Below are 23,832 nucleotides of genomic sequence, written 5' to 3'. Positions count from 1 at the left end.
AATATCCTTAATATCATGAAGTTTCGATAGTCTTTTTTCCATATTGTGACGTATATATCTTCTGGAACAAGAACAAATGTAGGGCGGGGCTTGATTTTGTTCATGGGGAATTGATTGGATGGTTGTGGTTTGCTATTGGTGGATCTCATGTGAGTGACAGGTTGCCCCGCCCCCTGAGCTGCAAATTTATTCTGTATTCATTTGATGTGGACTCGCCTGTCTTTCTTTTTCTCTCTCAGTGACAGGAGAGCTGGAAGGAGGTTCTGCCCGTTTGTCTCCCGTAGGTTCGGCCTCCGGCTCTCAAAACCTGAACCTGAACGTGACCCAGGAGCAGACGGACCCTGTGAGCAGAGCCACTCAACAATATCTGGAGGTGCTCAAGAAGAACTACATGATCTGACACACTGTGAACACAATCAACTCTCACAGTCACAAACCCACTCTAGACACAAACTAATGAGGGTGGACAGCCACATGCCTCCCTAAAAGGCCTATCGATTAACAAAACTGTAGTTTGTTTACTAGAGCTGGTGTTTTGACAGTGGTTATGATGCCTCCATACAGCCATTAATGCCCTAAAAAGCTCATCAAAGTAGAATATGTTTATCCTGTAAAATCCCAGTCATCATGATGGTTCCTGCTGGTCGGGAATAACGCCACCTTAAGATACGTAACTATTTTTAAAAGAAAAAATGAAACTGATCCTGTTTCAGACTGGTGCATTAGTGCTGCAAAAACAATACAACCACTGAAAGGGCCAACATTTCAACACTACAGATTGTGACCTTTAATCGAGTGTGAAGTGACAACGCACTTTTGTGCCTCAGGAGCAAATGAACTGTGTGTTTTAGTCGTTCTGTCGTTGTTGAAGCCATATGGGCGTCACTGAGGTCTCGAGGTACGTGTCAAGTCCCCCTTACGAAGACCTTTGTTGCGTTCATGTTTTTCATATGTGGGTTTTAGTTGACTATGTATATACTTTGGCTGTTTTTGAAGTCGACGCATATTATAAAAAAGTATTTGTACCGTTAATATTATCGCCAAGTGATGACAATGGTACGTTCTACACTATCGTGCAATATACTCGTTTTAATATCAAATGACGAAACTCTCAATTGGAGATGTTTTTTGGGAAATGAATGCTATACTTGAATGAGACGCAACTAGACAATGATCTGGAGTGTGACGTGTCTGTGCTCAGGGTGGATCGTTTCAATGTATGAGCGAATCTCACAAATTAGTGTACGGAGTCATATTTCAGATGTTGCATGTTAATAAAACGTGTAATTTGTTTTAGTTTTTTTGCATTGTGATATTTTCTTGACAATTAAGCATTTTACCCCTAAACTTCTATTTATTTTATCTTCAAATTTAAAATTCTCATTACTGTTATATATATTTTCATTTATTTTTTACACACACATACATTTCTAAAATGTGTATATGTGGGTAAATATAGATATACATATCTTTTTTTTGTTGTAAAATATGACTTTTCATCAGATTCATCTGTAGGTTTTAGTTTGTCTACTGAAATATGTAGTCTCTTCCAAGCATTTCAGTATTGTTTTTGTCTAAAGAAATGTTTAAAAGCTATAAAATGAACATGGGCCTTGTGTTGTTCGTCATTGTCTCAGTCACCAGTCACTTTCATATTGAATACAAAAATCAACCTTTATTTACCTAATATAGAAGATGCAACGGCACAAATAAACACACGTCTTACTTTCTTCTGAATCCTTCATCCAGTCTTAAGTCTCAGGAGTTCCTCATACTCCAAATCATTGGTAAAAACAGTGTGAACAACATAATGTGAGACCAACAATTTGACCCAGAGCGGATAGAGTTCATATTTCCACATGCAAACGCCTATATCAATCCACATGACGAGTCTTCAGCAGAATCTCAGATCGTTCTCCAGTCTGTAGATTTTGGCCTTCAGGTTCTTCAGCTCACCCTGGACCTTCACCGTGCGGCTGTTGGTCTGACGCACTTCGTGGAGAATCGCCAGGTCTTGATTAGGGCCCACGTTGAGCGTCAACTAGTGGAAGAGAGAGACAGACATCAAAATCTGCATCATTTTAAATAGATTAGCACTATTAATGATAATATGAATGAGTTATCTGTCTGCCAATTGCCCTTCGCAGGGAGTTTGATTGACAGGCAATCTGACCTATCATAATCCACCGAATCCACCATTTTTGTCTGACAAATCAGTCAGGAGAGTTAGTAGATGTTCATTCATGTTTATTTAATGCTATAAATGAACTAGAAGGAAGAGATGATCGGTTCACGAGCCGCTTTAACTGAGCGATCTGTCAGACACATTAAAGAGCCACAAAACGGTATTTACTGTTTAAATTTCTTTACAAAATGACCACATTTGAAAGTTGAGACTTGTTTCATATCAAAAGTGACCTGGTCTGTCCTGTCTGTCAGTGTCCTCTGCTCCGCGATGTGTGTTTTACTGCGTGAGAACAGGGTGGGGCGTGAGAGAGGCGTGGCTTGTCGGACATAGCAACAGTAACTAAAGGGGGCGGGTCTTAGGGAACGGTCAATTTAAATGTAATGATATCAGACAATTTCGTTGTTTGTGTGTAGCTGAAAATAAGTCAACGTGCCACAGTTTGCACAAATGTTTTTTAAGTGGCGTATAAACAGTATAGAAGAGATGAATGAGAGCGCTGACTGACTTTAAAGAGATGTTTCTCCACATCTCTGACTTTCTGCCGCAGGTGTTTGATGTCGGTCTTGAATCCCTCCACCTCCATGACCCGTCTTTTCTCCAGAGCTTCGTAACGCTGAGTCATTAGCTGCAGGCGATTGGCCATCTTGTCAGAGCGCTCCTGAACACACACACACACACACACACACACACACAAAATCAAAATTCAGAAGCTAGTTTGACATTTAAACGACCTCAACTCTTCAATAAAATATCAAAATGTATTAATGTCAAAGGCGTCTCACCCTCATGTCTTTATGATATAATATTTTTTTTTTTTAATAGAACATAAAAGGAGATATTTAGGTTGATGTTTAGGCTGCTCTACTGTCTCGCCATTCTGCTAAACATGGACTTTTGTGTGTCACAGAAGTAAAAACATTTGCATGCACACATGAAGGAGGGTGAGCAACCATTTCTTTGTTTTCTTCCGGTGAACTAAGGGTTTGTTTGCGTACTTTGAAGATCTCTCGGCCCACGTCGCCCTCTTCTCTGATCTGGGACAGTTCCGTCTCCAGATTCACACACTGTTCTCGGTACATGTCAGACAGTTTATGAGCCTGTTTCAGTTCCTCTTGCAAAGCCTGCTGGGAAAAAAAATACAAAATCACTTGTAAGAGCTGGATAAAGACTTTAAAAGATCTAGCACAAAGATATTATGAATTAAAGCCAACTATATATATATATATATATATATATATATATATATATATATATATATATATATATATATACATACCTAAAGATTATATAAATATGATATATTAATAATAACAAAAATATTGATAATAGGTGAACCTTAAAGTTTACAAGGAAAATGTGATTTCTATACATCAGGGTTTTTAAAACAAAACAAACGTGTTTATGGATTTATTTATATATATATATATATATATATATATATATATACACACACACACACACACCATTTCTTAGTTTAGCTAGATGTACAAAATTAAAACTAATAAATAAAAAAATTATGAAAACTAAAACATTAAAAAAATATTTTTTTTAAATTACAAACAACAAAATTACTATGAGAATATAAAATAAAATGGTATTAAAAATGTAAAAAAAAAAAATATATATATATATATATATATATATATATATATATATATATATATATATATATATGTGTATGTGTGTGTGTGTAATTAATAATAATATTTTCCAGAAAACAATACTTTTTCTCAGGCTTTAGTACGATTTTTTAATTCTTAAATAACGTGTTCATAATATCACACTATTTTTCACAAGTTATAAACGAGTCTTTCTGACCCTGATCTCGTCCCGGTGTGTGTGGCTGCTCTCGTGGTTGTGTGTGATGGCCAGCGTGTCAGCTGACGGACGCTGCTCGTGGAAACTGCGGTCCTCGCGCAGTCGCTCCTGACAGGAGTCCAGCTCTCGCAGAAGACGGTCCTTCTCCACCATCCAGCTCTTCTCGTGAGCTCGACTCGAGAACTTCAGCTGCAGGAAGTCCCTCGTGCTCTCGTACAGCAGATTCTGCGTGCGCTGGAGTCTGAGGACGCCAGGGGCCGGTTGCAGAAACATAGCCATTATGTTAAAGGGTTCGTTCAACCAAAAATGTCAATTCTGTCAGTAATGACTCTCCCTCATGTTGTTCCAACCCCGTAAGACTTTCGTTCATCTTATCAGTAATTACTGACAGAATTGACATTTTTGGATGAACAAACCCTTTAAGACAGTATCTTAAGGATCTAGTATGACCCTCTAACAGTTAGTCAGGGGGCAACCAGTCTTACTTTTCCGTATCGGATTAGGCCAATCTATGTTTTTAAGTAACTGATTATAAAAAGTTATTAAAAAATAATTAATTTATGTCTAACTTGTAAGACTAGTCTTAGCGGTTTATGCAACCGGCCCCAGATGAGAGAGAGTTTGATAGTGAGGGTTCAGGGTTTGTTGAAACAGAAGCAGGGATGGACTTACTTCTCGTCGAGGGCCGTGATTCTCTCCTGGTCCCGCTGGTGCTGAACCTGTCTCTCCTCCAGGTGAATGCGTCTGTCCTCCAGCAGCGCCTCCACCTGCTCTTTAGCCAGCCGCGTCTGCTCCTCCATCTGAGCCTGCAGCGCCTCCACCTGGACCAGTGGAGGAACAGCATCCATAAGCACACACTGAGCATTTCACATCATTGACACCATAAATGACTTCTGAGAACCGGCAACCCCGACAAAAAGTTGCAACACATTTTTTAAATGGAAACAGTGGTGTGTTGAACACGTGATCTGATGACGCAAGAGTTGCAACTATGGCAGCTGAGAAGGCCAATCTTTGTGTTCTTTTTGGTAAATTTTCGGAGCCTGATATGTGTTTAATACTGTAAAACACGCTCGATGTTACAGTCACTGCACTTGCCTTCCAGAATAAAAGAGAACATCCCAATCGAGTGAAGGGATTTGTGGAAACTGTGGTTCCTAATTATAGTGATCCAACATTTGCCTCGCATTTCAGTCTGAAAACCATGCTGAAAACACATCTATTTAGCCTCACATATTGACTAGGACTTCTGATGAACACTGTTACAGAAAACAGCAGTCATACATTCAGGAATAGTTTCATACACAAATATCAGCATAAGAATGCATGAAATTTTGCACACACACACACACACACACACACACACACACCTGCAGCAGTAACGTCTGGTTGTCTCTCTTGTACTGCTCTGAACTTCTGCTGTCGTCGTCTTTGGACGATTTCTTGCTTCCTGTAGTTCCTGTAAACACCACATGCTGTTAAAGTACAGATATTCTCCTCTTACATAGACAAGATGAGTCCTTAATCTCAAAATAACATCTATTTTATAGGGTGGGTAAAAAAACATCGATTTCTCGATTTTAATCGATTCTCATTTTTACGAACCGATATCGATTCTTAAATCCCAAGAATCGATTAGTCATCCTGTTTTCAGTTGATGAATGATTGGAACATTTTAGCGCGTGTCCCATCCAATAAATCGCAAAAATCATTGTGCTTTGTTACTATTGATTTGAAACAAAGTGTCAGGTTTCAAATTACGTCCATTTTCTTACGAAATTCAAAAACATAAATACCGTTTTTTGGCGCTGAGGCGTGAGATCGCTCTGGCGCTCACCAGTTAAAGCGCGAATATTTCGCGCGAATCATACCAGTTAAAGCGTGAAATAAACACGAATGAGCATCTGAAAGTGTGTTAAAACAGAGTACAACTTATCGAAATCCGTATCATGTCACATGGAATTGCTCAATCAGTGAAAGTAAGTCAGTAAATCAGCTTGTAAACAATGTCATGTAACGTCACATTTACCTCAGAAAAACCATATCCAGTGACCATAAACTCGTTAGTCAGCTAGAAAAATTAACTCTAGATAGGAGCATTTTGCTAAATATATGCACCATATTACATATTCATAATAATTTGTAATGTTCTTCAATATTTAAGGCATCTTATAATAAATCTGGCAAGTTTTTATGTCAGACACCATTTAAATGTTTGTTTTTCATACAACTTTATTATTATAAAATATATATAAAAGATATATAAAAGTGTAATTTAAGTGTTTGTATACAAATCAGTTAATTTTTACCTTCAATATTATAGTAGGCTACAACTGACTCCCATAGTTAACAGCATTAGTTAAGAGATTTGTTTTCCTTGAGAAAATGTACCATGTATTGTACCTGATATCCAGAATAATCAATATTGAATCGAATCGAAATCGAATCGAATTGCAAGCTTGTGAATCGAAATCGAATGGAATTGTGAAATTTGTGTCAATACCCAGCCCTAGTATTTTACCTCTACACCTTCTACAGCTAAACGTTTAAGAAAGCAAAGGTGATGGTCAAACCTTTCGCATTTACAGGTCTTGGTTTTGCCACCTTCGACTCCTCATGTGATCTCAGCTGGATCTTCTTCTGAGGGATTGTGACCTAAATAAAACTGAATTCATGAAAACTTTGCATACCGAAATAAAGAATAATACTTCACAGATGGCCATGAAATATCAAAGTAAGGTTAGCTTTGTATTCTTTCGCACCTTATTGGGAGGCTCCCGATGGAAGTATGTGATCTCGCCTGGATCCGGTCCCACCAGCGCTAGAAGATGCTGGATCTTCTTCCGGTCCTCCAGCTCTCTGTGACAGCAAACGAAGCCTTCAGACTCGTGCTCATCTCAGTGATCATGTTTGTGCTGTCATCAGACATCTGACCTGATTTTGAGGCGGTCGTTCTCGGCGTACAGTCGCAGCGCTTGCTCTCGCTCCTGGAAGAGATACACCTGCATGTCACTGAGAGCGTTCTGGAGCTCCGCGATCTCCTCCTCGCGCTGACGGACCTCCCACTGCAACTTGTGCTGCACGACAACACACAGCGTTACATGTACACACACCGACGGAGAGAGTAGAAACATAATCAAATAATAATGTGATAATTTGGGATGGGTAGGGTTAAGAGTGTTTTCTTAATTTATTTCTATGGATGTTAAAAAAGAAAAACAGCAGGTTGTGATGTTTTGTGACCCTGGATCACAAAACCAGTCACATGTCGCACGGGTATATCTGTGGCAATAGCCAACAATACATTGTATGGGTCAAAATTATCGATTTTTCTTTTATGTCAAAAATCATTAGGATATTAAGTAAAGATCATGTTCCATGAAGATATTTTGTACATTTCCTACCGTAAATATATAAAACATTTATTTTTGTGAGTGAATGCAGCACAATCGTGAACATAAATGGAGAACTTTAAAGGAGATTTTCTCAATGTTTTTTTGCATCTTCAGATTCCAGATTTTCAATAGTTGTATCTCGACCAAATATTGTCCTATCCTAAAACCATACATCAATGAAAAGCTTATTTATTCAGCTTTCATATGGTGTATCCATCAAAATTTTAAAAAAATTACCCATGTGACTGGTTTTGTGGTATAGGGTCACATATGTCATGCACTTAAGAATGTTCTCAATAAAAATATACATAAAAAAAATGCCACTAATTTCCACTAATCCAGGAAAAGGGCTGACCTGCTCCTCTGCGGTGCTCCTGTACTTCTCCAGCATCTGCAGCAGGTCTTCGTGTTCTCCGTCGAACTGAGCCACCTTCTGCCTGTAGAACTCCAGCAGCTCACGGGACGGCCGCAGGAACGCCAGACGCTCCGAGATGGAGGGCAGCGGAGAATCAAGCTGACTGACCCAAACACAGTAAAATGGGTGTCATTTGGGATTTCAGACATGCTTCATACATGCATATGATCACCAATGGTATAATATACAGTATATATACTGTATATAAACAGACACAGTATGTGTGTGTAATGTGTATATACACACACATATATATCTTATTGTCTTATGTTGTTTCCATGCCAATTAAGCATATTTTGCACCCATTGTCGCATTACCATAATCCAAAAAACAAACCAAAAATCTCATTCTTAAATGAATGATCTATAAATTGTGCATGATGGTTTCAATTGTTCTGCCTTTATTTCAATTATTGTATTACAAATGAAGGAATTATACAGGAGAATGTGATGGGAATAATCAGCAAGAATAATGGAACTTGTAAAATTGGATTATGATAATGAGAGTTTGGGGGATGGGGATGTAAAAAATAATGAAAATAGTAATTAATAAAAAAAGAAAAGAAAAAATCTTCATGCAAAATATTGTTGTTGTTTTTTTTGGGGTTTTTGTGAGGTTCTCAAAATTATATTTACCTTTTATGCTCTTTTGTAGGAGAATCCATCATCACAGTGAGTATGGCCTAAAATAATAATAATAAAAACAGACTATAATGTGGTGCACTCAAATAACATTAAAATGGAAAATAAATAAGCTACATTTTTTATTTACATTTAATTTTAAGGTAATTTCACCTGAATTTAATGAGCTGTAGGTGATCAAAATATACTCTAAAATTAAGGTTAAAAAACAACAACATGCAACAGATCAAGATTCATAAAATATTCGCTAAATAAAACCTCTTATGATCAGTATGGCACGTTTATGGTTGTCATGTAAACAGTGACGCTTTGCGGTGGGAAGTTTGAACAAACAAAGCGTTTTCCAGGTTTATTTGGACCAATAAATTAACTATATACTTAAATTACCACTTTAGTCACTTTATTTTTTAATCAATCTTTCAGATGCGAAGTAACGTTAAATAACGTTAACGTTAGTTACGGTTGTACAATAAAATCAAAATATAAAAAATAACGGTTGTTAATGGTCCAACTAGCTGGCTACATGTAGCATTTCTAATATTTACCTCTACTCACATTATTAAAGCTTTTTTATAATCATATTCTCGTGATAAAACAAACGAATATAAGTACAGTTTTGATTTAGTTACCTTCTATGTGCGTTCACTGGCACTGCTCGTTTTCAAAACACGCCGGTTACAACCCGGAAGTGTGTGTTTAAAGGAGCGCGTTCTGAGTCTGCGCAAGAACACGAGCGCGCACTGGCGCTGTCAGTTCTACACTCGCTCCTGCTGACACACAACACACATGCATTGATTTAGATAAGAAGGCCTTTAGAGCTAGAAAAACATGTTTGGCAGCTGCTCGTAGCATGTTGGCTAATGGTTAGCAGCAGTGCAGAGTCGTCCTCAGGTCAAAGTAGAAACGTGGTCTCGTTTCCTCGTTTGTTTTTCCCCAGACATGTTTCCACGCTTGAACATGTTTAGGATCGGGTGGAGAGGCGTGAAAGTGAGCAGGAAAGTCACTAATGCAGCTGCTTTTGCGCAGACGCAGCGCCGCTACAGCACTGTGAGTTCATGCTCATTATTATTGGTATTACAGTATTCAGAATTTAACCCTCATTAATAGTCATGAACAAACTAACACCCCTGACCACAACAAACCGAGTCGTGTTGTGTGTTAAAAGGCTTTTATTGTTGTTGTTGTTGTTGTTGTTGTTGTGAGTTTCTGGTTAGTGTCGATACGTAGTGAGCTGCCTATCTAGACAGCACTCTCGCCCCAAAAATTATGGCATATGGTCACACTTAAGTTTAAGGTACAATTCTCACTATTAAATAACAATTAACTACGACTTTTGCCCCAATAAACTCCTAATTACTGCTTATTAATAGTTAGTAAGGTAGTCGTTAAGTTTTTGGTATTAGTAGAATTAAGGAATGTAGAATATGGTCATGCAGAATAAGGCATTAATAGTAAGTAAAATTTATTTGTATAGCACATTTCACAGATAAAAATCACAAAGTGCTTCACAACAAAAGGAGGAATACACAACATTTATAAATACATTACAAGACATAATCAAAGATGAATAACAAAAGCGAAAAATAAACAGAAATACACACTATGTGCATAATAAGTAGCCTACTAATAAACAACCAATATCCGAGTAATATTAGCGATATAAGTAAGTTATATAACTAAGTAATATAAGCAACTAGTGAATAGGCTATATACATACATATATATATATAAATATATATTTATAGTTATTTTGACATGCATTATTATTTAGCAAGTGAATGGAACTTTTGTAATTGATCTACATGAACTTTCACCTGGCTTTCTTTTCTGTGGTATGTTTTCCCATAAATAGCACAGCAAATGTGAGATGTACTCAAGGTTTCACTTTCCTTTTGCGGGAAATGTGAAAACAGTCTAAGAAGGGAATGAGACCCCTTGTTATAGGGGGATGGTGTGGCTTTCATGATTCAATTTGAGCCTCAATTTGATCTGTAACTTGAAGGTTGTAGGTTCAAATCCCCAATTGTGACTTTGTGACACGACCTTTAACCTTAGATTCCTCCAGGAAAACTGAGTGGTATGTGTACAGTTGGTCACTTTTTCCTGGTTTATCACTGTAAAGATGTTTTGAAACATTCTGTCTTGTATGGTGAGTTAACTTGATAGAAAGTGTCTGCTAAGTGAGTACTAACAAAACATGTTATGTTTGTTTTGAGGATGAACAGGACCGCAGCTTGTTTGGGCTTCTGTTTGACATTGATGGAGTGCTGGTACGTGGACGGACGCCCATCCCTGCAGCTAAACAGTGTTTTAGGGACCTGGTGGACAAGGATGGGAAATACAAGGTTCCTGTGGTGTTTGTGACCAACGCAGGGAACTCTCTCCGGCAAACCAAAGCCGAGCAGCTGTCTCACCTTCTGGAGGTTGAGGTGAGACACCTGACGACAAATATGTAATCCTTCCTTCCAGACTGCTCCAGTTGCACTGTCGTTAGTTTAAACACAACATTTGATTTGTTTACAGTGTCTGAGAGTAAGACAGGGCGGTTTGATTTCTCCAAACAGGTTTCACCAGACCAGGTGGTGCTGTCCCACAGTCCTCTGAGGGTTTTCACTCAGTTCCATGACCTGTGCGTGCTGGTGTCCGGACAGGGACCCGTGGTGGAAGTTGCACACAAGTATCCTTGATATAAATTACTATAATTATAAAATAGTTATAAATAATGATTATTATACAAATTTATCTAATATATATACATTACATATATATATATATATATATATACATTACATATATATATATGTATATGTTATATTTTAATTGCGCATCTAATCCCAAGCCTCCATTGCTAATTCCAAAATGTAATTTTAAAGCTAGTAATGGAGACTTAAAGGGTAACTCTCGCCAAAATGCAACCTAGGCTCTTTTTGTTAATCTACCCGAGTCAAACGTCCGTGTAAAAGCATAATTAGGATGGAAACGCCACTTTTAAGTTTGACCATATTTTTATTTTCGGTCAAAATGCCTTTTGAATAGGAGTGAAAGAGGCACTACTGTGATAGCATCAAAATCACTATTTTTAACACACTAAGAAGGCTCGACACAACATGAAACTGTGCTCTCAGTATCACCAGGGGCTCTACACATCAACTCCAGCATTGACAACATTATTTGTGTACACAGAGTTTGCTAAAAAGAAAGGTTTTGTACGACTCACTTTATCAGTTAGTGTTTCCGGTGGCTGGAATTTTGTCAGTCAAAAGTAGTCGATCTCCGCCAAAATTCCAGCCACCGGAAACACTAACTGATAAAGTGAGTCGGACAAAACCTTTCTTTTTAGCAAACTCTGTGTACACAAACAATGTTGTCAATGCTGGAGTTCATGTGTAGAGCCCCTGGTGATACTGAGAGCACAGTTTCATGTTGTGTCGAGCCTTCTTAGTGTGTTAAAAATAGTGATTTTGATGCTATCACTGTAGTGCCCCATTCACTCCCATTCAAAAGGCATTTTGACCGAAAACGAAAATACAGTCAAACTTAAAAGTGGCGTTTCCATCCTAATTATGCTTTTACACGAAAGTTTGACTCGGGTAGATTAACAAAAAGAGCCTAGGTTCCATTTTGGCGAGAGTTACCCTTTAAGCCACTGATAGCAGTCTAGTGTAGTTATTAGAGAGAGAGAGAGAGAGAGAGAGAGAGTTATGAAGCGTGTATTAATTACCTCCGTCTGTGCGTCTCTCAACAGTGTTCGGCAGCAGCGTCTCTACTAATCGATAAACTGTAAGTTTAACTGCTTCAAGAACAGCGCCGTTATTACCTCACTAGTGCAAAATCAAGCATTCAACAGCCCTGTACTATAAACATATAAATATATCTGTGTGTGTGATGGATTTTATATCTAAATTTGTCCTTGATCAAATAAACTCCAGTGTCGGTTTCAAGAACGTTGTGACCATTGACATGCTAAGAGAGGCGTTTCCTCTGCAGGACATGGTGGATCACCATCGCAGACCCAAAGACATTGTGAGTAGAAACAATAATATCTGAATATGTAAAAATCAGGAGAATTTAGCATTTGTTATTAGCTGTGTTTGTAAGGCAAGTGTCATTACAACTAATTGAACAGATTCCTAATCCTAAGCATTGAGCATTGACTGTATAATGTACTTAATATTCCTAAGATTCCCCCATCTAAAGATTTGCCACCAATAGACGGTAAGTTTCATTCCACCCGTTTCACTTTCTGTTCTGGCTGAGATCTGTGTCCGCTCACATCTGCTTTTACTGTCACTTTAAAGCTGTCATCCTGTTCGGTGAGCCTGTCAGGTGGGAGACAAACTTACAGCTGATTGTTGATGTGCTCTTGACCAATGGGAGGCCAGGAAACGCGGTGACATCACTGCATTACCCACACATCCCTGTGCTGGCCTGCAACATGGATCTGCTGTGGATGGCCGAAGCCAAAAACCCTCGGTTAGTGTCAGGAAGATGTTATTCAGCAAGGATGCATTAAATGGATCAAAAGTGACAGTAAATACATTTATCATGTTACAAAAGAGTTCTATTTCAAATATTGAACTTTCTATTCTTCAAAGAATCATGAAAAAAAAATGTTTCATCAAAAATATGCAGAAGCACAACTTGTTTTCAACATTGATAATAATCAGAAATGTTTCTTGAGCAGCAAACATCATATTAGAATGATTTCTGAAGGATCATGTGACAAAATTCAGCTTTGATCTCAGGAATAAATTACACTTTAACATATATTCAAATAGAAAACAGCTATTTTAAATTGTAATAATATTTCACAATTGTACTGTTTTTACTGTATTTTTGATCAAATAAATGCAGCTTTGGTGAACAGAAGAGGCTTCTTTAAAAAAATATCAATGTATATATTTTGTAGAATCAACATAGTTAAACACATGCTTCAGGTCTCATCAGCAGTCAATGTTATTTAAAAATATATATATTTGTCTCGCTCCAAGTCTGGAACAACTTTCCTTTTTGACTGATGTTATCATGATGGCTTTTGGTAATGTTAACCAATCGCCATAACAGCTGTTTAATAACTGTTTCATGCTAGCGTTGTAGGCAGTGCAGCCCACTTTACACCATCACATCAGTTCTTGATTGATAAAATCCCTTTTTATTGAATATCCTGTTATATCCTGAATATTACAGAAATTTAACAGAATACTGAAGTAAAAAATGGGTTGCAAAAGCCATTTTATGTTGACTTTACCAACGATCATCGGAATTTTTTTCTTAGTTAAATACAGATCTAACTAGGATTGCTGTTCATTTGTTGCCAGATTCGGTCACGGCATGTTCCTCGTGTGCCTGGAGAGCATCTATAAGAAGATAACAGGCTGTGAGCTGAAGTACGAGGCTCTGATCGGGAAGCCCAGCGTTGTGACTTACAACTACGCCGAACTGCTCATCAGACAACAGGCCGAGAATCTGGGCTGGACCCGGCCGGTCGAGAGACTTTACGCCATTGGGTAAAGCTTGGACCACATTAATATGCACAAGCAATTTTTTTAGAGCATTGAATGGTCAAATTTTATTGATGCTCAGTCTGAACAGGGTGTGGCACTTACTATTTCACAAGGAATACATGTAACAGTAAAAACAGTGGTGCTATCCAATATTTGCTATAATAATTTTTTCTTAATAAATGGATACAAGGAGATATTTATAAGCAATATTATTTACTTTTATATAATACAAAAAAACACTGTTTTTTTATATTTCTGCTTCAAACTGTATTTAATAATTATGTAAATATTTAAAAATATGTGTGTGTGTGTGTGTGTGTGTGTGTGTGTGTGTGTGTGTGTGTGTGTGTGTGTGTGTGTGTATGTATATATATATATATGAAGAGTTCAGATGCAAAAGCCTCTAAGTGCCATCTGAAATTTTCTTCTAGAATGATCATTTTTATCAATCTCGTATATTTCAGTTCAGTAATTTCACTTAAATGACAATTCATAGGTAATTTCCATTGCCATTTAAGTGAAATTATTGAACTTAAATATACAAGCTTGATAAAAATGATCATTCTAAAAGAAAATTTCAGATGGCACTTAGACGCTTTTGTATCTGAACTCTTCATATATACACACACACACAAAATGTATAATGCAAGGATTATTATGATCAATTATCAACATATTACAATTTAATCACTATAAAGTAAACATTGTTTTCCATCCCCAAATTTAAGACCTCTTAAAATGACCAAAACATTTGTTTTACCATTTAAGATATTTATGACCTTAGATTTCATAAAACTGAGTTTTTGTCATAACACACATTATAAATTGAATACATGAATCCTTATTAAAGCTGCAGAAGAGATTCAGTCAAGAGCAGTGAGTGATCTTCTTTGATTAACATTAATGACTCAGGTTTATTAGGCTGCTGTCACTTTAAGACTCTGATGCACATCTGATTTCCTTGTGAAGAAACGTTGTGTCTCTCTCCTAGTGACAACCCCATGGCTGATATTTACGGTGCGAACCTGTACAACCGCTACCTCAAGGCGATGCATCGCAGCCGGGCCCAGGTGCAGGCGCAGGGCGGCTCGGCCAGCCAGGTGAGCGGAGACCTGGCGTGCGAAGCGTCCGACGATGCCAAATGCTCCGGACAGGTGATGGTGGGGGGCTCGTTCGAGCACCGTCTTCCCGAAGGCTGCAGCTCAATCCTGGTCTGCACGGGCGTCTACAACCGAGACCAGCAGGACTTGCCCTCCGACCCCGAGCAGACGGTCACGGAGCAGCGGATTTTCCACGGTCACCGGGACTTCCGCTTCGACCCCAGCCTGACTCAGCCTTCCTTCATCGTCCATGACGTTCGGGACGCAGTGGAGTTGGTCTTCCAGCTGGAGGGTTGGCCACTGCAGTAAACCGCCATCTATAATGCCATATCTACACGATCAGAACAGAATCAGTCCTTTTATAATTAATGAAGCTATCAACACAGGAAGTGTTGATTTTTTTTATTTTTGTCTGTTGCGATTTTTAACATTTTTAACAATTTTATTTTGCCTGTCCATTTTACTTACTACAAATATCATGTTATTTGATTGCTATGAGTTTTATTTGTTAAATACTTACGCATGTCATTTTTTTCATGCCTCCTAATTTAAATCATATTTTGCTTTTGAACAAATATCCAAGACATAGTGTCGGCCCACATCTGGAATGTGTGGATTCCATGTGAACCAGATGTGGGCCGGATCTGGGCCGACACTATGTTGCTGTCTGGGATGGAAGCCCATTATAACATTAATAAGGTAATTGTACAGGTGTGGCAATTATCTACTGTCAGTATAGTGTAGCGATGTTTGAAGCACCGCTCAGTTTGTTATTTTTAACAGAACTCAATTAGCATTAAAATGGACTTTTTATGGAACTGCATGAGCTAAAGCCCTTTTATACTTTAGAGTAAAAAATGGTAATTGCGACTTTGCAATTGCTACATTTTTGCTCGTAATTGCGACTTGAGACTTTGTATGTCACAATGTTACTTTACATCTTTCAATGCAACTTGTTTCATGAACTGTTTTCTTAAGGTGCAGTCACATTTACAGTTGTAAGTGAAGTCAACGCGGTGAATCTGTGTGACCAGAATTTTTGCAAAATCTGCATGGGGAAATCTTTCGCCTTCACGTAAAATTTTATTTAATTTGGTGCAATCTGAATTAAATGCAGCACTTCAGGCAAGACTGAAGTAAGAGTTTGAATGACGTTTACATCTAGACACGAGTCAAGTGCACTTGCACTATTTGGGAACCAGAAATGTTGTTTTCTATGGCATCGGTGTGAAACCCCCTTTTGGAACCTTTAGTACTTTCACAAGCACAAGGTTAAACGCTTGCAGCCAGGAAACACTGTCAGTGAAGCCATACTAGTTAATGAAAAAAAAAAAAAAAACACACAATGCCATTGCAAGGAGGAAGTTCATTTTTCCCCTCCAGTAGGTTGTAAATAGTTTGTGTGTTCTCTGAAATATCCTTAAAGTACACGTACACCTCAGTTAGTTTAAATGTGAACACTTTGGTTTGCTGTAACACTGGACCTCTTAAGAGCCGTTCACACAGAACGTACATGGTTCTGTATTTGCAGCTGTTTTATGTACAAGAGCTGGACGTTTTGAGCGTCGTGTCGTACTGTATTTTCAGATAATTTCAAGTAAAAAAAAAAAAAAAGTGTTTTGAATTTTTTTAATGTTCTGTCTAGCTGGACTGAGCAGTCAGTGAGCGTTAACAAGCCGTTTACTGTTTATTGTTGGTTTTAGATAATTTAACACACAAATCCCTCATTAATATTGATTCCTTTAAATATATTGTTTTGTGTTCAGAAAGAACAAATGCATTTACTGATTCACTGTTTTTAATGTTTTTGCATTGTATTGTACTGTACACAACCTACTGCAAAATAAATGTCACAGAACAAGAAAACCATAATATCATATGTATGTTTACATAGTTCGTTCATTAAATGCAACTATATTTTCTGAGATGTCGGATTTATTTTTATGTAATATCCACTGTATTTATCATCTTTGTCCACCTAATAAATATATATATACACAAGTCAGCAGTCACATGACCTCTTCTCATGTTCTCCATCTATTGAATGAGAATCCAAGTGCAAGAAAACTGTGGGTAAATCTGATTGGCTGTCCTGATGGACTATTCCTCCGTGTCGTACTATGAGTTCCCGGGCCATCAGCTCGAAGGCTTCCTCGATGTTGCGATACTGTTTTGCGGAGGTCTCGAGCGCGGCCAGCGCACCGGTCCGCTCCGCCAGCGTGCACGCGTCCTCAAACAGCACCTGCCGCTGCGCCTCCAGGTCACACTTATTTCCTGCAGGACGGAAAACACATCATGAATGTCTAGTTTATTTGCTGTTGAATGTCTCAAGCTGAAATCGTCTCTAATTCATGTGCCCCGTAATCTTTAATCAGGATAACTTCCCCTCCCTGCACTGGCGTGAGGGCGGGGCAACCTGTCACTCACATGAGATCGACCAATAGCAAACCACAACCATCCAATCAGTTCCCAGTGGACAAAATCAAGCCCCGCCCTACATTTGTTCTTGTGCGAGAAGCCATCTCACTCAGATATACAATACAATAATGTCACAATAGCAAAGAAAAGACTATTCAAACTTAAATTCTTCCCTCGCGGGTCAAAATGACCCGAAGCCCTAAAATTATCCTTAATGTTTTTTGTTCAGAAAGCTTATTTTATTTCATTTTCATCATATTTTTTCTGTTTTTAATTTTTTTGGGGGGAGATTTTTTGTTCTTTTTTATTTGATTTACCTTTAAATTACTAGATTTATCAATAAATAATCAATAAATAGTAATTTAGAAGCACATTCCTCACATTCTTTCAACTCAATTTCATGCCTAAACCTTTTAATTCAGCTCAAAATATCTTACATTGGGTGTCTTTGCCGACCTCTTGTGGAAAGAAAATAATATAACATGATATTTCATGACTTGCCATTAGATGGCCTTATAGCTCTGGAGCAAATGAGCTGTTTCTGCTGGGTCCTAAAGTCAGGTTCTCTTCAGTGTGCATTCAGATACACATATAGACATTATAAAATATTATTTTGGTAAAGTTTTAGCATCCATAGTTTGAATTTAGCATTTTTAGGGTTTTCTATGTGTACTGAAGCATTCCTCTCATTCCATTCATTCCTATGGGGGTCAATTTGACCCGTGAGTAAAGAATTTGTTACTTTTTTAAATTTCAACCACAAAACTCCTCGAATCCATAAAAAAAAAAAAAAGTGTGTATTCGTGGTTCAAGCGCGACAAAAGTCATGGGGTGAACACTCGATGAACACTCAAAGAATTAAAAAAAAAAAATCCGGGTCAAAATGACCCGAGGGAAGGATGAGGGATAAGTTTCATGTCGACTTTAACCAACATCAGATAATAACCGTGAACATGCAGATGTGTTGTCAAATTATTGAAAAATTGATTCTAAAACCTCAGGGGGTACTCAAAGTAAATATGGGGGTTTGGTTGATAAAAAAGTTTGGGAATCCGTGTTCTGACCTATCAGAACAAAGACGACGTTGGCGGCTCCGTACTGCTCCACTCCTTGTATCCAGTGCGGCAGAGACTCAAAGGTGGGTCGTCGGGTCAGGTCATATGCGATCATGGCACCGTGGGCGCTTCGGTAGTAACTCTGTGTGATGGTGCGGAAACGCTCCTGTCCCGCCGTGTCCCAGACCTGCATCTGAACTCCAGACAGACACAATCACAAATGGCTTACCAGTGCCTCTTCTAGACATGCACAATCTTAAAAAAAGCAATGTCATAGAAGAACCATTTTTGGTTCAGTGAACAATTTAAGTACTGGTATGGTATTTTTTGACTTACTATATAGTAGTGGTGCCCATTTACATCACTTATAGGCAATGTTCTCTTGCTACACATTCTCATTGAGGGCTAAGCCCCCCTGAAGATCAAATCCTAAAACCGCCCCAGGCTATATGTCAGAATTTTCATGTATTAATCACATTTCATTGCCAATGTGTGAAAATAAAAAACGAGACCTTCCCCGACTTCTACGTTCCCAGACAGCAACAGATCCGGCCCACATCTGGTGCGTATGGATTCCATGTGTACCGGATGTGGGCCGGATCTGGGCCGACACTATCTTGCTGTCTGGGTTGCCTATGAAAGCCTGTAGACGGATATTTACGTGAAGGAATCGGGACGTTTTTGCCAGGAAAATCAAAAGGATGTGATGTTGACGCGCTCCGGAGAGCCTAACTTCTGTTTTATGACACGTATGAATGAATGCCTATTCAATTTGCAGGATAATGCCAAAAATTCCTGTACTGTAATCTCAATGTATCATGCAAAGAAAAGTAAATAATTCAAACTATAGTCTCACATAGCCAGATCTATAGTCTCAAATACTTTATAATCAATCTATCAAAACAGTGTAATTTTATTTAGGCCTGCCTCATCTGTCGACAACTGGTGCACATAAATCCACATCGCTATGATCTGATGCTTTCTTAACTGCAGCTTTCTCACTGCTGTCATTTTTATATGGAAGTATGGAAGCTTGTTTCCGCCACAGAATAAAACATTTTAAAAGAAAATTGCGACTTTTTAGCCTATCTCAGAATTGCGAGATATAAAGTCAGAATTGCGTGTTATAAAGTCAGAATTGCGAGTTTATATCAAATTGTGAGTTTATATCTCGCAATTCTGAATTTAGGCTATATTTAGAATTTAGCCCAATTGCATGTTATAAAGAGCAAGATATAAACATGCAATTCTGAGAAAAAAAGTCAGAATTGTGAGATTTAAACTCGCAATTGCGAGTTCTAAAGTAAAATTCTGACTTGATAACGCAATTGGGAGAAACAAAGTCAGAATTGCATGATATCAAGTCACAATTGCGTGTTATAGAGTCAGAATTAGGGTTTATAAAAATGGGTTTATATCACGCAATTCTGACTCTATAACACGCAACTGTGAGTTTATATCTCGCAATTCTGACTTTATATCTCGCAATTGTGAGATAAAAAGTCGCAATTAGCTTTTAAAATGTTTTATTCTGTAGCTGAAACAAGCTTTCATAGTTGTTTATTTTGTTACGGAAAGTGCGCAACACATATTAACATATTATTAACCTAATTGTCGCTCTCAGCAGCGTGGACGGCGCTTAGATGTTCGGTTAACAGTATCGCTGTAAAGGTATTTCCATCTTCTTTTTTCTTCTACGCAATGAATGAAAAGAACTTCATCGTGAGTATATCGTGGCATTGAATCATGTTCAGTTCAGTCTCTTGTACGTTACGTTTGCGTGAGTGCGAGCAATAAACTGCTGGCTGCAGTTCACTCATCGGCCACCGGTGTCGCTATAACAAGGGTTTCTGAATTCTACATTCAAATGTATGGTTATACACTCACCTAAAGGATTATTAGGAACACCATACTAATACTGTGTTTGACCCCCTTTCGCCTTCAGATCTGCCTTAATTCTACGTGGCATTGATTCAACAAGGTGCTGAAAGCATTCTTTAGAAATGTTGGCCCATACTGATAGGATAGCATCTTGCAGTTGATGGAGATTTGTGGGATGCACATCCAGGGCATGAAGCTCCCATTCCACCACATCCCAAAGATGCTCTATTGGGTTGAGATCTGGTGACTGTGGGGGCCATTTTAGTACAGTGAACTCATTGTCATGTTCAAGAAACCAATTTGAAATGATTCGAGCTTTGTGACATGGTGCATTATCCTGCTGGAAGTAGCCATCAGAGGATGGGTACATGGTGGTCATAAAGGGATGGACATGGTCAGAAACAATGCTCAGGTAGGCCGTGGCATTTAAACGATGCCCAATTGGCACTAAGGGGCCTAAAGTGTGCCAAGAAAACATCCCCCACACCATTACACCACCACCACCAGCCTGCACAGTGGTAACAAGGCATGATGGATCCATGTTCTCATTCTGTTTACGCCAAATTCTGACTCTACCATCTGAATGTCTCAACAGAAATCGAGACTCATCAGACCAGGCAACATTTTTCCAGTCTTCAACTGTCCAATTTTGGTGAGCTCGTGCAAATTGTAGCCTCTTTTTCCTATTTGTAGTGGAGATGAGTGGTACCCGGTGGGGTCTTCTGCTGTTGTAGCCCATCCGCCTCAAGGTTGTGCGTGTTGTGGCTTCACAAATGCTTTGCTGCATACCTCGGTTGTAACGAGTGGTTATTTCAGTCAAAGTTGCTCTTCTATCAGCTCGAATCAGTCGGCCCATTCTCCTCTGACCTCAAGCATCAACAAGGCATTTTCGCCCACAGGACTGCCGCATACTGGATGTTTTTCCCTTTTCACACCATTTTTTGTAAACCCTAGAAATGGTTGTGCGTGAAAGTCCCAGTAACTGAGCAGATTGTGAAATACTCAGACCGGCCCGTCTGGCACCAACAACCATGCCACGCTCAAAATTGCTTAAATCACCTTTCTTTCCCATTCTGACATTCAATTTAGAGTTCATGAGATTGTCTTGACCAGGACCACACCCCTAAATGCATTGAAGCAACTGCCATGTGATTGGTTGATTAGATAATTGCATTAATGAGAAATTGAACAGGTGTTCCTAATAATCCTTTAGGTGAGTGTGTACTCCTGTATGTAAATTATGTTTTGTTCTCTTTAAAATGCCTTACCACGTTTTTTTTTTTTTTTAATCTAAAAAACATTTTTGCCACTATAAAGAACCTTTGGTGAAATTGGAAGATTCTATAGATGAATATATACTGTATATATATATATCCATAGAATCTTCCCCTTACATAAAAGGTTCTTTATAGTGGCAAAAAAAATCTGTATTATATTATATATAATAAAGTTCTTTATTTAATATACTGTATATATAAGAAGATTTTTTTACTGAATGTAAGGAAAACCTTTTTTAATTTCAAATCATGAATCAGTGCACAGACCTTTACTTTCTTCCCATCGATGTCCATGCTGCGAACGGTGAAGTCCACTCCAATAGTGTTGTGCTGGGTGTCACTGAACAGCCCAGACTTGAAGCTGTGGATCACGCAGGTCTTTCCCACGTTGCTGTCGCCGATCAGGATGATCTTGAACAGAAAGTCACAGCGATCTTCATCCTCTTGCCCTGTGGACTGCATTTCTGCAATAAATACTTGCGGATTGTGACCCACTGACCCTGAAACGATTCATTCAGGGTGCTAATGTCACAGGCTCAACCTCCGGCTGTCATAGATGTGTTTAAAACAGGCCTTTTCTATAAGCTAGCACAGAAAATAACATGTTGAGAAATCTCCATGCTGCCAAAACAAGGTTAACGAACAAGTCAGCTTTGACCTCAGTCACACAACATTAACTCCTGTTCTCTGCCACGTCCTTCGCCTTCTTTGAAACACTAATGCAAACAGACACACCCGTGTACCTGTGTGTGAAAGTGAGACGTCCAGCCGCCTGCCCACCTGCACCAATGCATCCTATTGCAATTATTGCAATCTACTGGGAGAGAAACATGCATAGTTCAAGCTGTACATACGAGAAAACCTGTAATATTTCTTAACCTGATTGACTTAAAAAGTGCAACAAAACAAATGCAAAGCAGCACTGCTGTCTTGAAAGGTGACCTTTGCTCAGCAGAACAGGATATAAACACATAACTCACTTGCTCTAATGCACACTATCACAGCTAGTGATAGTTTTGAGAATTGCCATATCCATAACAAACAACATGTGGGTCACAACATGCATAAACATAGTCTTAAGGACTAGTATGACTCAACTAGCAATAGTCAAAGGGAAATCAGTTTTACATTAGACCAATCAACTTAAAGAATATTTAGTGGCACTTACAGTGTCTCTGGTCCAGTAACGTGTGTTTATGAGAATGTGAAGGGATGAAATGTACAGTATTGTGAACACATGCACACACTCACACACACACACACACACCCACTCACACACGTCATTAGCTGAAAGAACTCCAAGGCGGACAATACACACATCTGTGCGAGGGCTGCGTTTGGCTCTCGGCCCGGTCCAGGGGTCAGAGGTCTTTGTGTCTGGTCACAAGCTGACTCGGGAAATGCAGATAAGCCAGTTAATGACGACTCCTGTTCAACTCAGAAGAAGGTTTTTGTGAAACCACACCACGGCAGTCACAAACGCTGATTGTCTCGGAAATCATGCACATCATCAAGTGCAAATGTATAGACATTTACATTGTATTTTGTACATTTATTAAAGGAAAAGTTTGTGGCATTTTTTAGGGTTTTAATGTATTTCTATACACTAAAAACAAACATTTTAGTAAAACCTCCATTTTAAATGGTTAATGAATTTTGTAAAAAAAAAAAAAAAAAAAAAAAAAAAAAAGTTTATTTATTATTACCATTATTTTCTCATATTTTAAATATTTAAGAATAAAAAAATATTTAGGAATGAATTTTTTTTACATGTTTGGAAAGTTATATTTTTTTAATTAATACATTAATTGATAATTGGTCAGTTCATTTTTTAAGTCGATCTACTCCATTTAAGCTCAAATATTCTACGTAGTCATTTAATAAGTATAATACAAATATGCTAATGACAATTCCCTATACTTGTATACATAAGGAATTGTCATTTACAATAGCTGTAGATTAATTAATATTTTTTTAATGAAGGATGCATTCAATTGAATGAAGGTATTTATATTGTTACAAAATATTTCCATTTCAAATAAATGCTGTTTTGAACTTTCTATTCATCAAAGAAAAAATATTTTTAACATTAATAATCAGAAATCACATCATATTAGAATGATTTCTGAAGGATCATGTG

The 23,832-nt window shown here is 38.1% G+C and overlaps 4 protein-coding genes across 10 annotated transcripts in view; 2 read left to right on the top strand and 2 right to left on the bottom strand.

Moving 5' to 3' along the window:
* Positions 1–1,735, top strand: part of ankrd26 (ankyrin repeat domain containing 26) — a 33,970-nt gene extending 32,235 nt beyond the window's left edge. The window contains exon 42 of the mRNA XM_081355667.1: positions 240–1,735. Coding sequence (XP_081211793.1) covers positions 240–400 — 161 coding nt within the window. The 3' untranslated portion in view covers positions 401–1,735. The remainder of the gene's footprint in view (positions 1–239) is intronic.
* On the bottom strand, positions 1,627–9,234 carry ccdc77 (coiled-coil domain containing 77). 5 transcript variants are annotated; one of them, XM_081355668.1, is made up of 12 exons: positions 9,087–9,234; positions 8,452–8,498; positions 7,757–7,919; positions 6,941–7,083; positions 6,769–6,865; positions 6,580–6,661; positions 5,377–5,465; positions 4,679–4,827; positions 4,007–4,247; positions 3,184–3,309; positions 2,694–2,846; positions 1,627–2,041 (listed from the first exon to the last, which is right to left on the bottom strand). In XM_081355668.1, exons 2-12 carry the CDS (start codon positions 8,481–8,483, stop codon positions 1,895–1,897), a joined length of 1,422 nt encoding a protein of 473 aa, XP_081211794.1. In that variant the 5' UTR covers positions 8,484–8,498; positions 9,087–9,234; the 3' UTR covers positions 1,627–1,894. The 5 variants fall into 5 exon arrangements, with proteins under 5 accessions (XP_081211794.1, XP_081211797.1, XP_081211795.1 ...); XM_081355671.1 differs by having other exon boundaries at positions 1,652–2,041; positions 6,941–6,993; XM_081355669.1 differs by having other exon boundaries at positions 1,652–2,041; positions 9,003–9,095.
* On the top strand, positions 9,177–17,060 carry hdhd5 (haloacid dehalogenase like hydrolase domain containing 5). Of its 2 annotated transcripts, none has more exons than XM_081355674.1 (8): positions 9,177–9,504; positions 10,683–10,886; positions 11,022–11,134; positions 12,387–12,480; positions 12,639–12,672; positions 12,756–12,930; positions 13,776–13,964; positions 14,953–17,060. In XM_081355674.1, exons 1-8 carry the CDS (start codon positions 9,397–9,399, stop codon positions 15,368–15,370), a joined length of 1,335 nt encoding a protein of 444 aa, XP_081211800.1. In that variant the 5' UTR covers positions 9,177–9,396; the 3' UTR covers positions 15,371–17,060. The 2 variants fall into 2 exon arrangements, with proteins under 2 accessions (XP_081211800.1, XP_081211799.1); XM_081355673.1 differs by having other exon boundaries at positions 9,182–9,504; positions 10,674–10,886.
* rab19 (RAB19, member RAS oncogene family) lies at positions 16,961–22,486 on the bottom strand (the record flags this gene model as incomplete). Of its 2 annotated transcripts, XM_081355675.1 has the most annotated exons (4): positions 16,961–17,335; positions 18,544–18,727; positions 21,960–22,148; positions 22,436–22,486. In XM_081355675.1, the coding sequence occupies 4 exons, from the start codon at positions 22,484–22,486 to the stop codon at positions 17,064–17,066; spliced, it is 696 nt and encodes a 231-aa protein (XP_081211801.1). In that variant the 3' UTR covers positions 16,961–17,063. The 2 variants fall into 2 exon arrangements, with proteins under 2 accessions (XP_081211801.1, XP_081211802.1); XM_081355676.1 differs by lacking the exon at positions 22,436–22,486 and having other exon boundaries at positions 21,960–22,247.
* Positions 22,487–23,832: the final 1,346 nt, after the last annotated feature.

This window comes from Scardinius erythrophthalmus (assembly GCF_964197995.2).
Source record: "Scardinius erythrophthalmus genome assembly, chromosome: 24".
In the NCBI taxonomy this organism is placed as follows: domain Eukaryota; kingdom Metazoa; phylum Chordata; class Actinopteri; order Cypriniformes; family Leuciscidae; genus Scardinius; species Scardinius erythrophthalmus.
The sequence above is the reverse complement of the archived record's forward strand: the minus strand, read 5'-3'. Positions and strand labels throughout refer to the sequence as shown.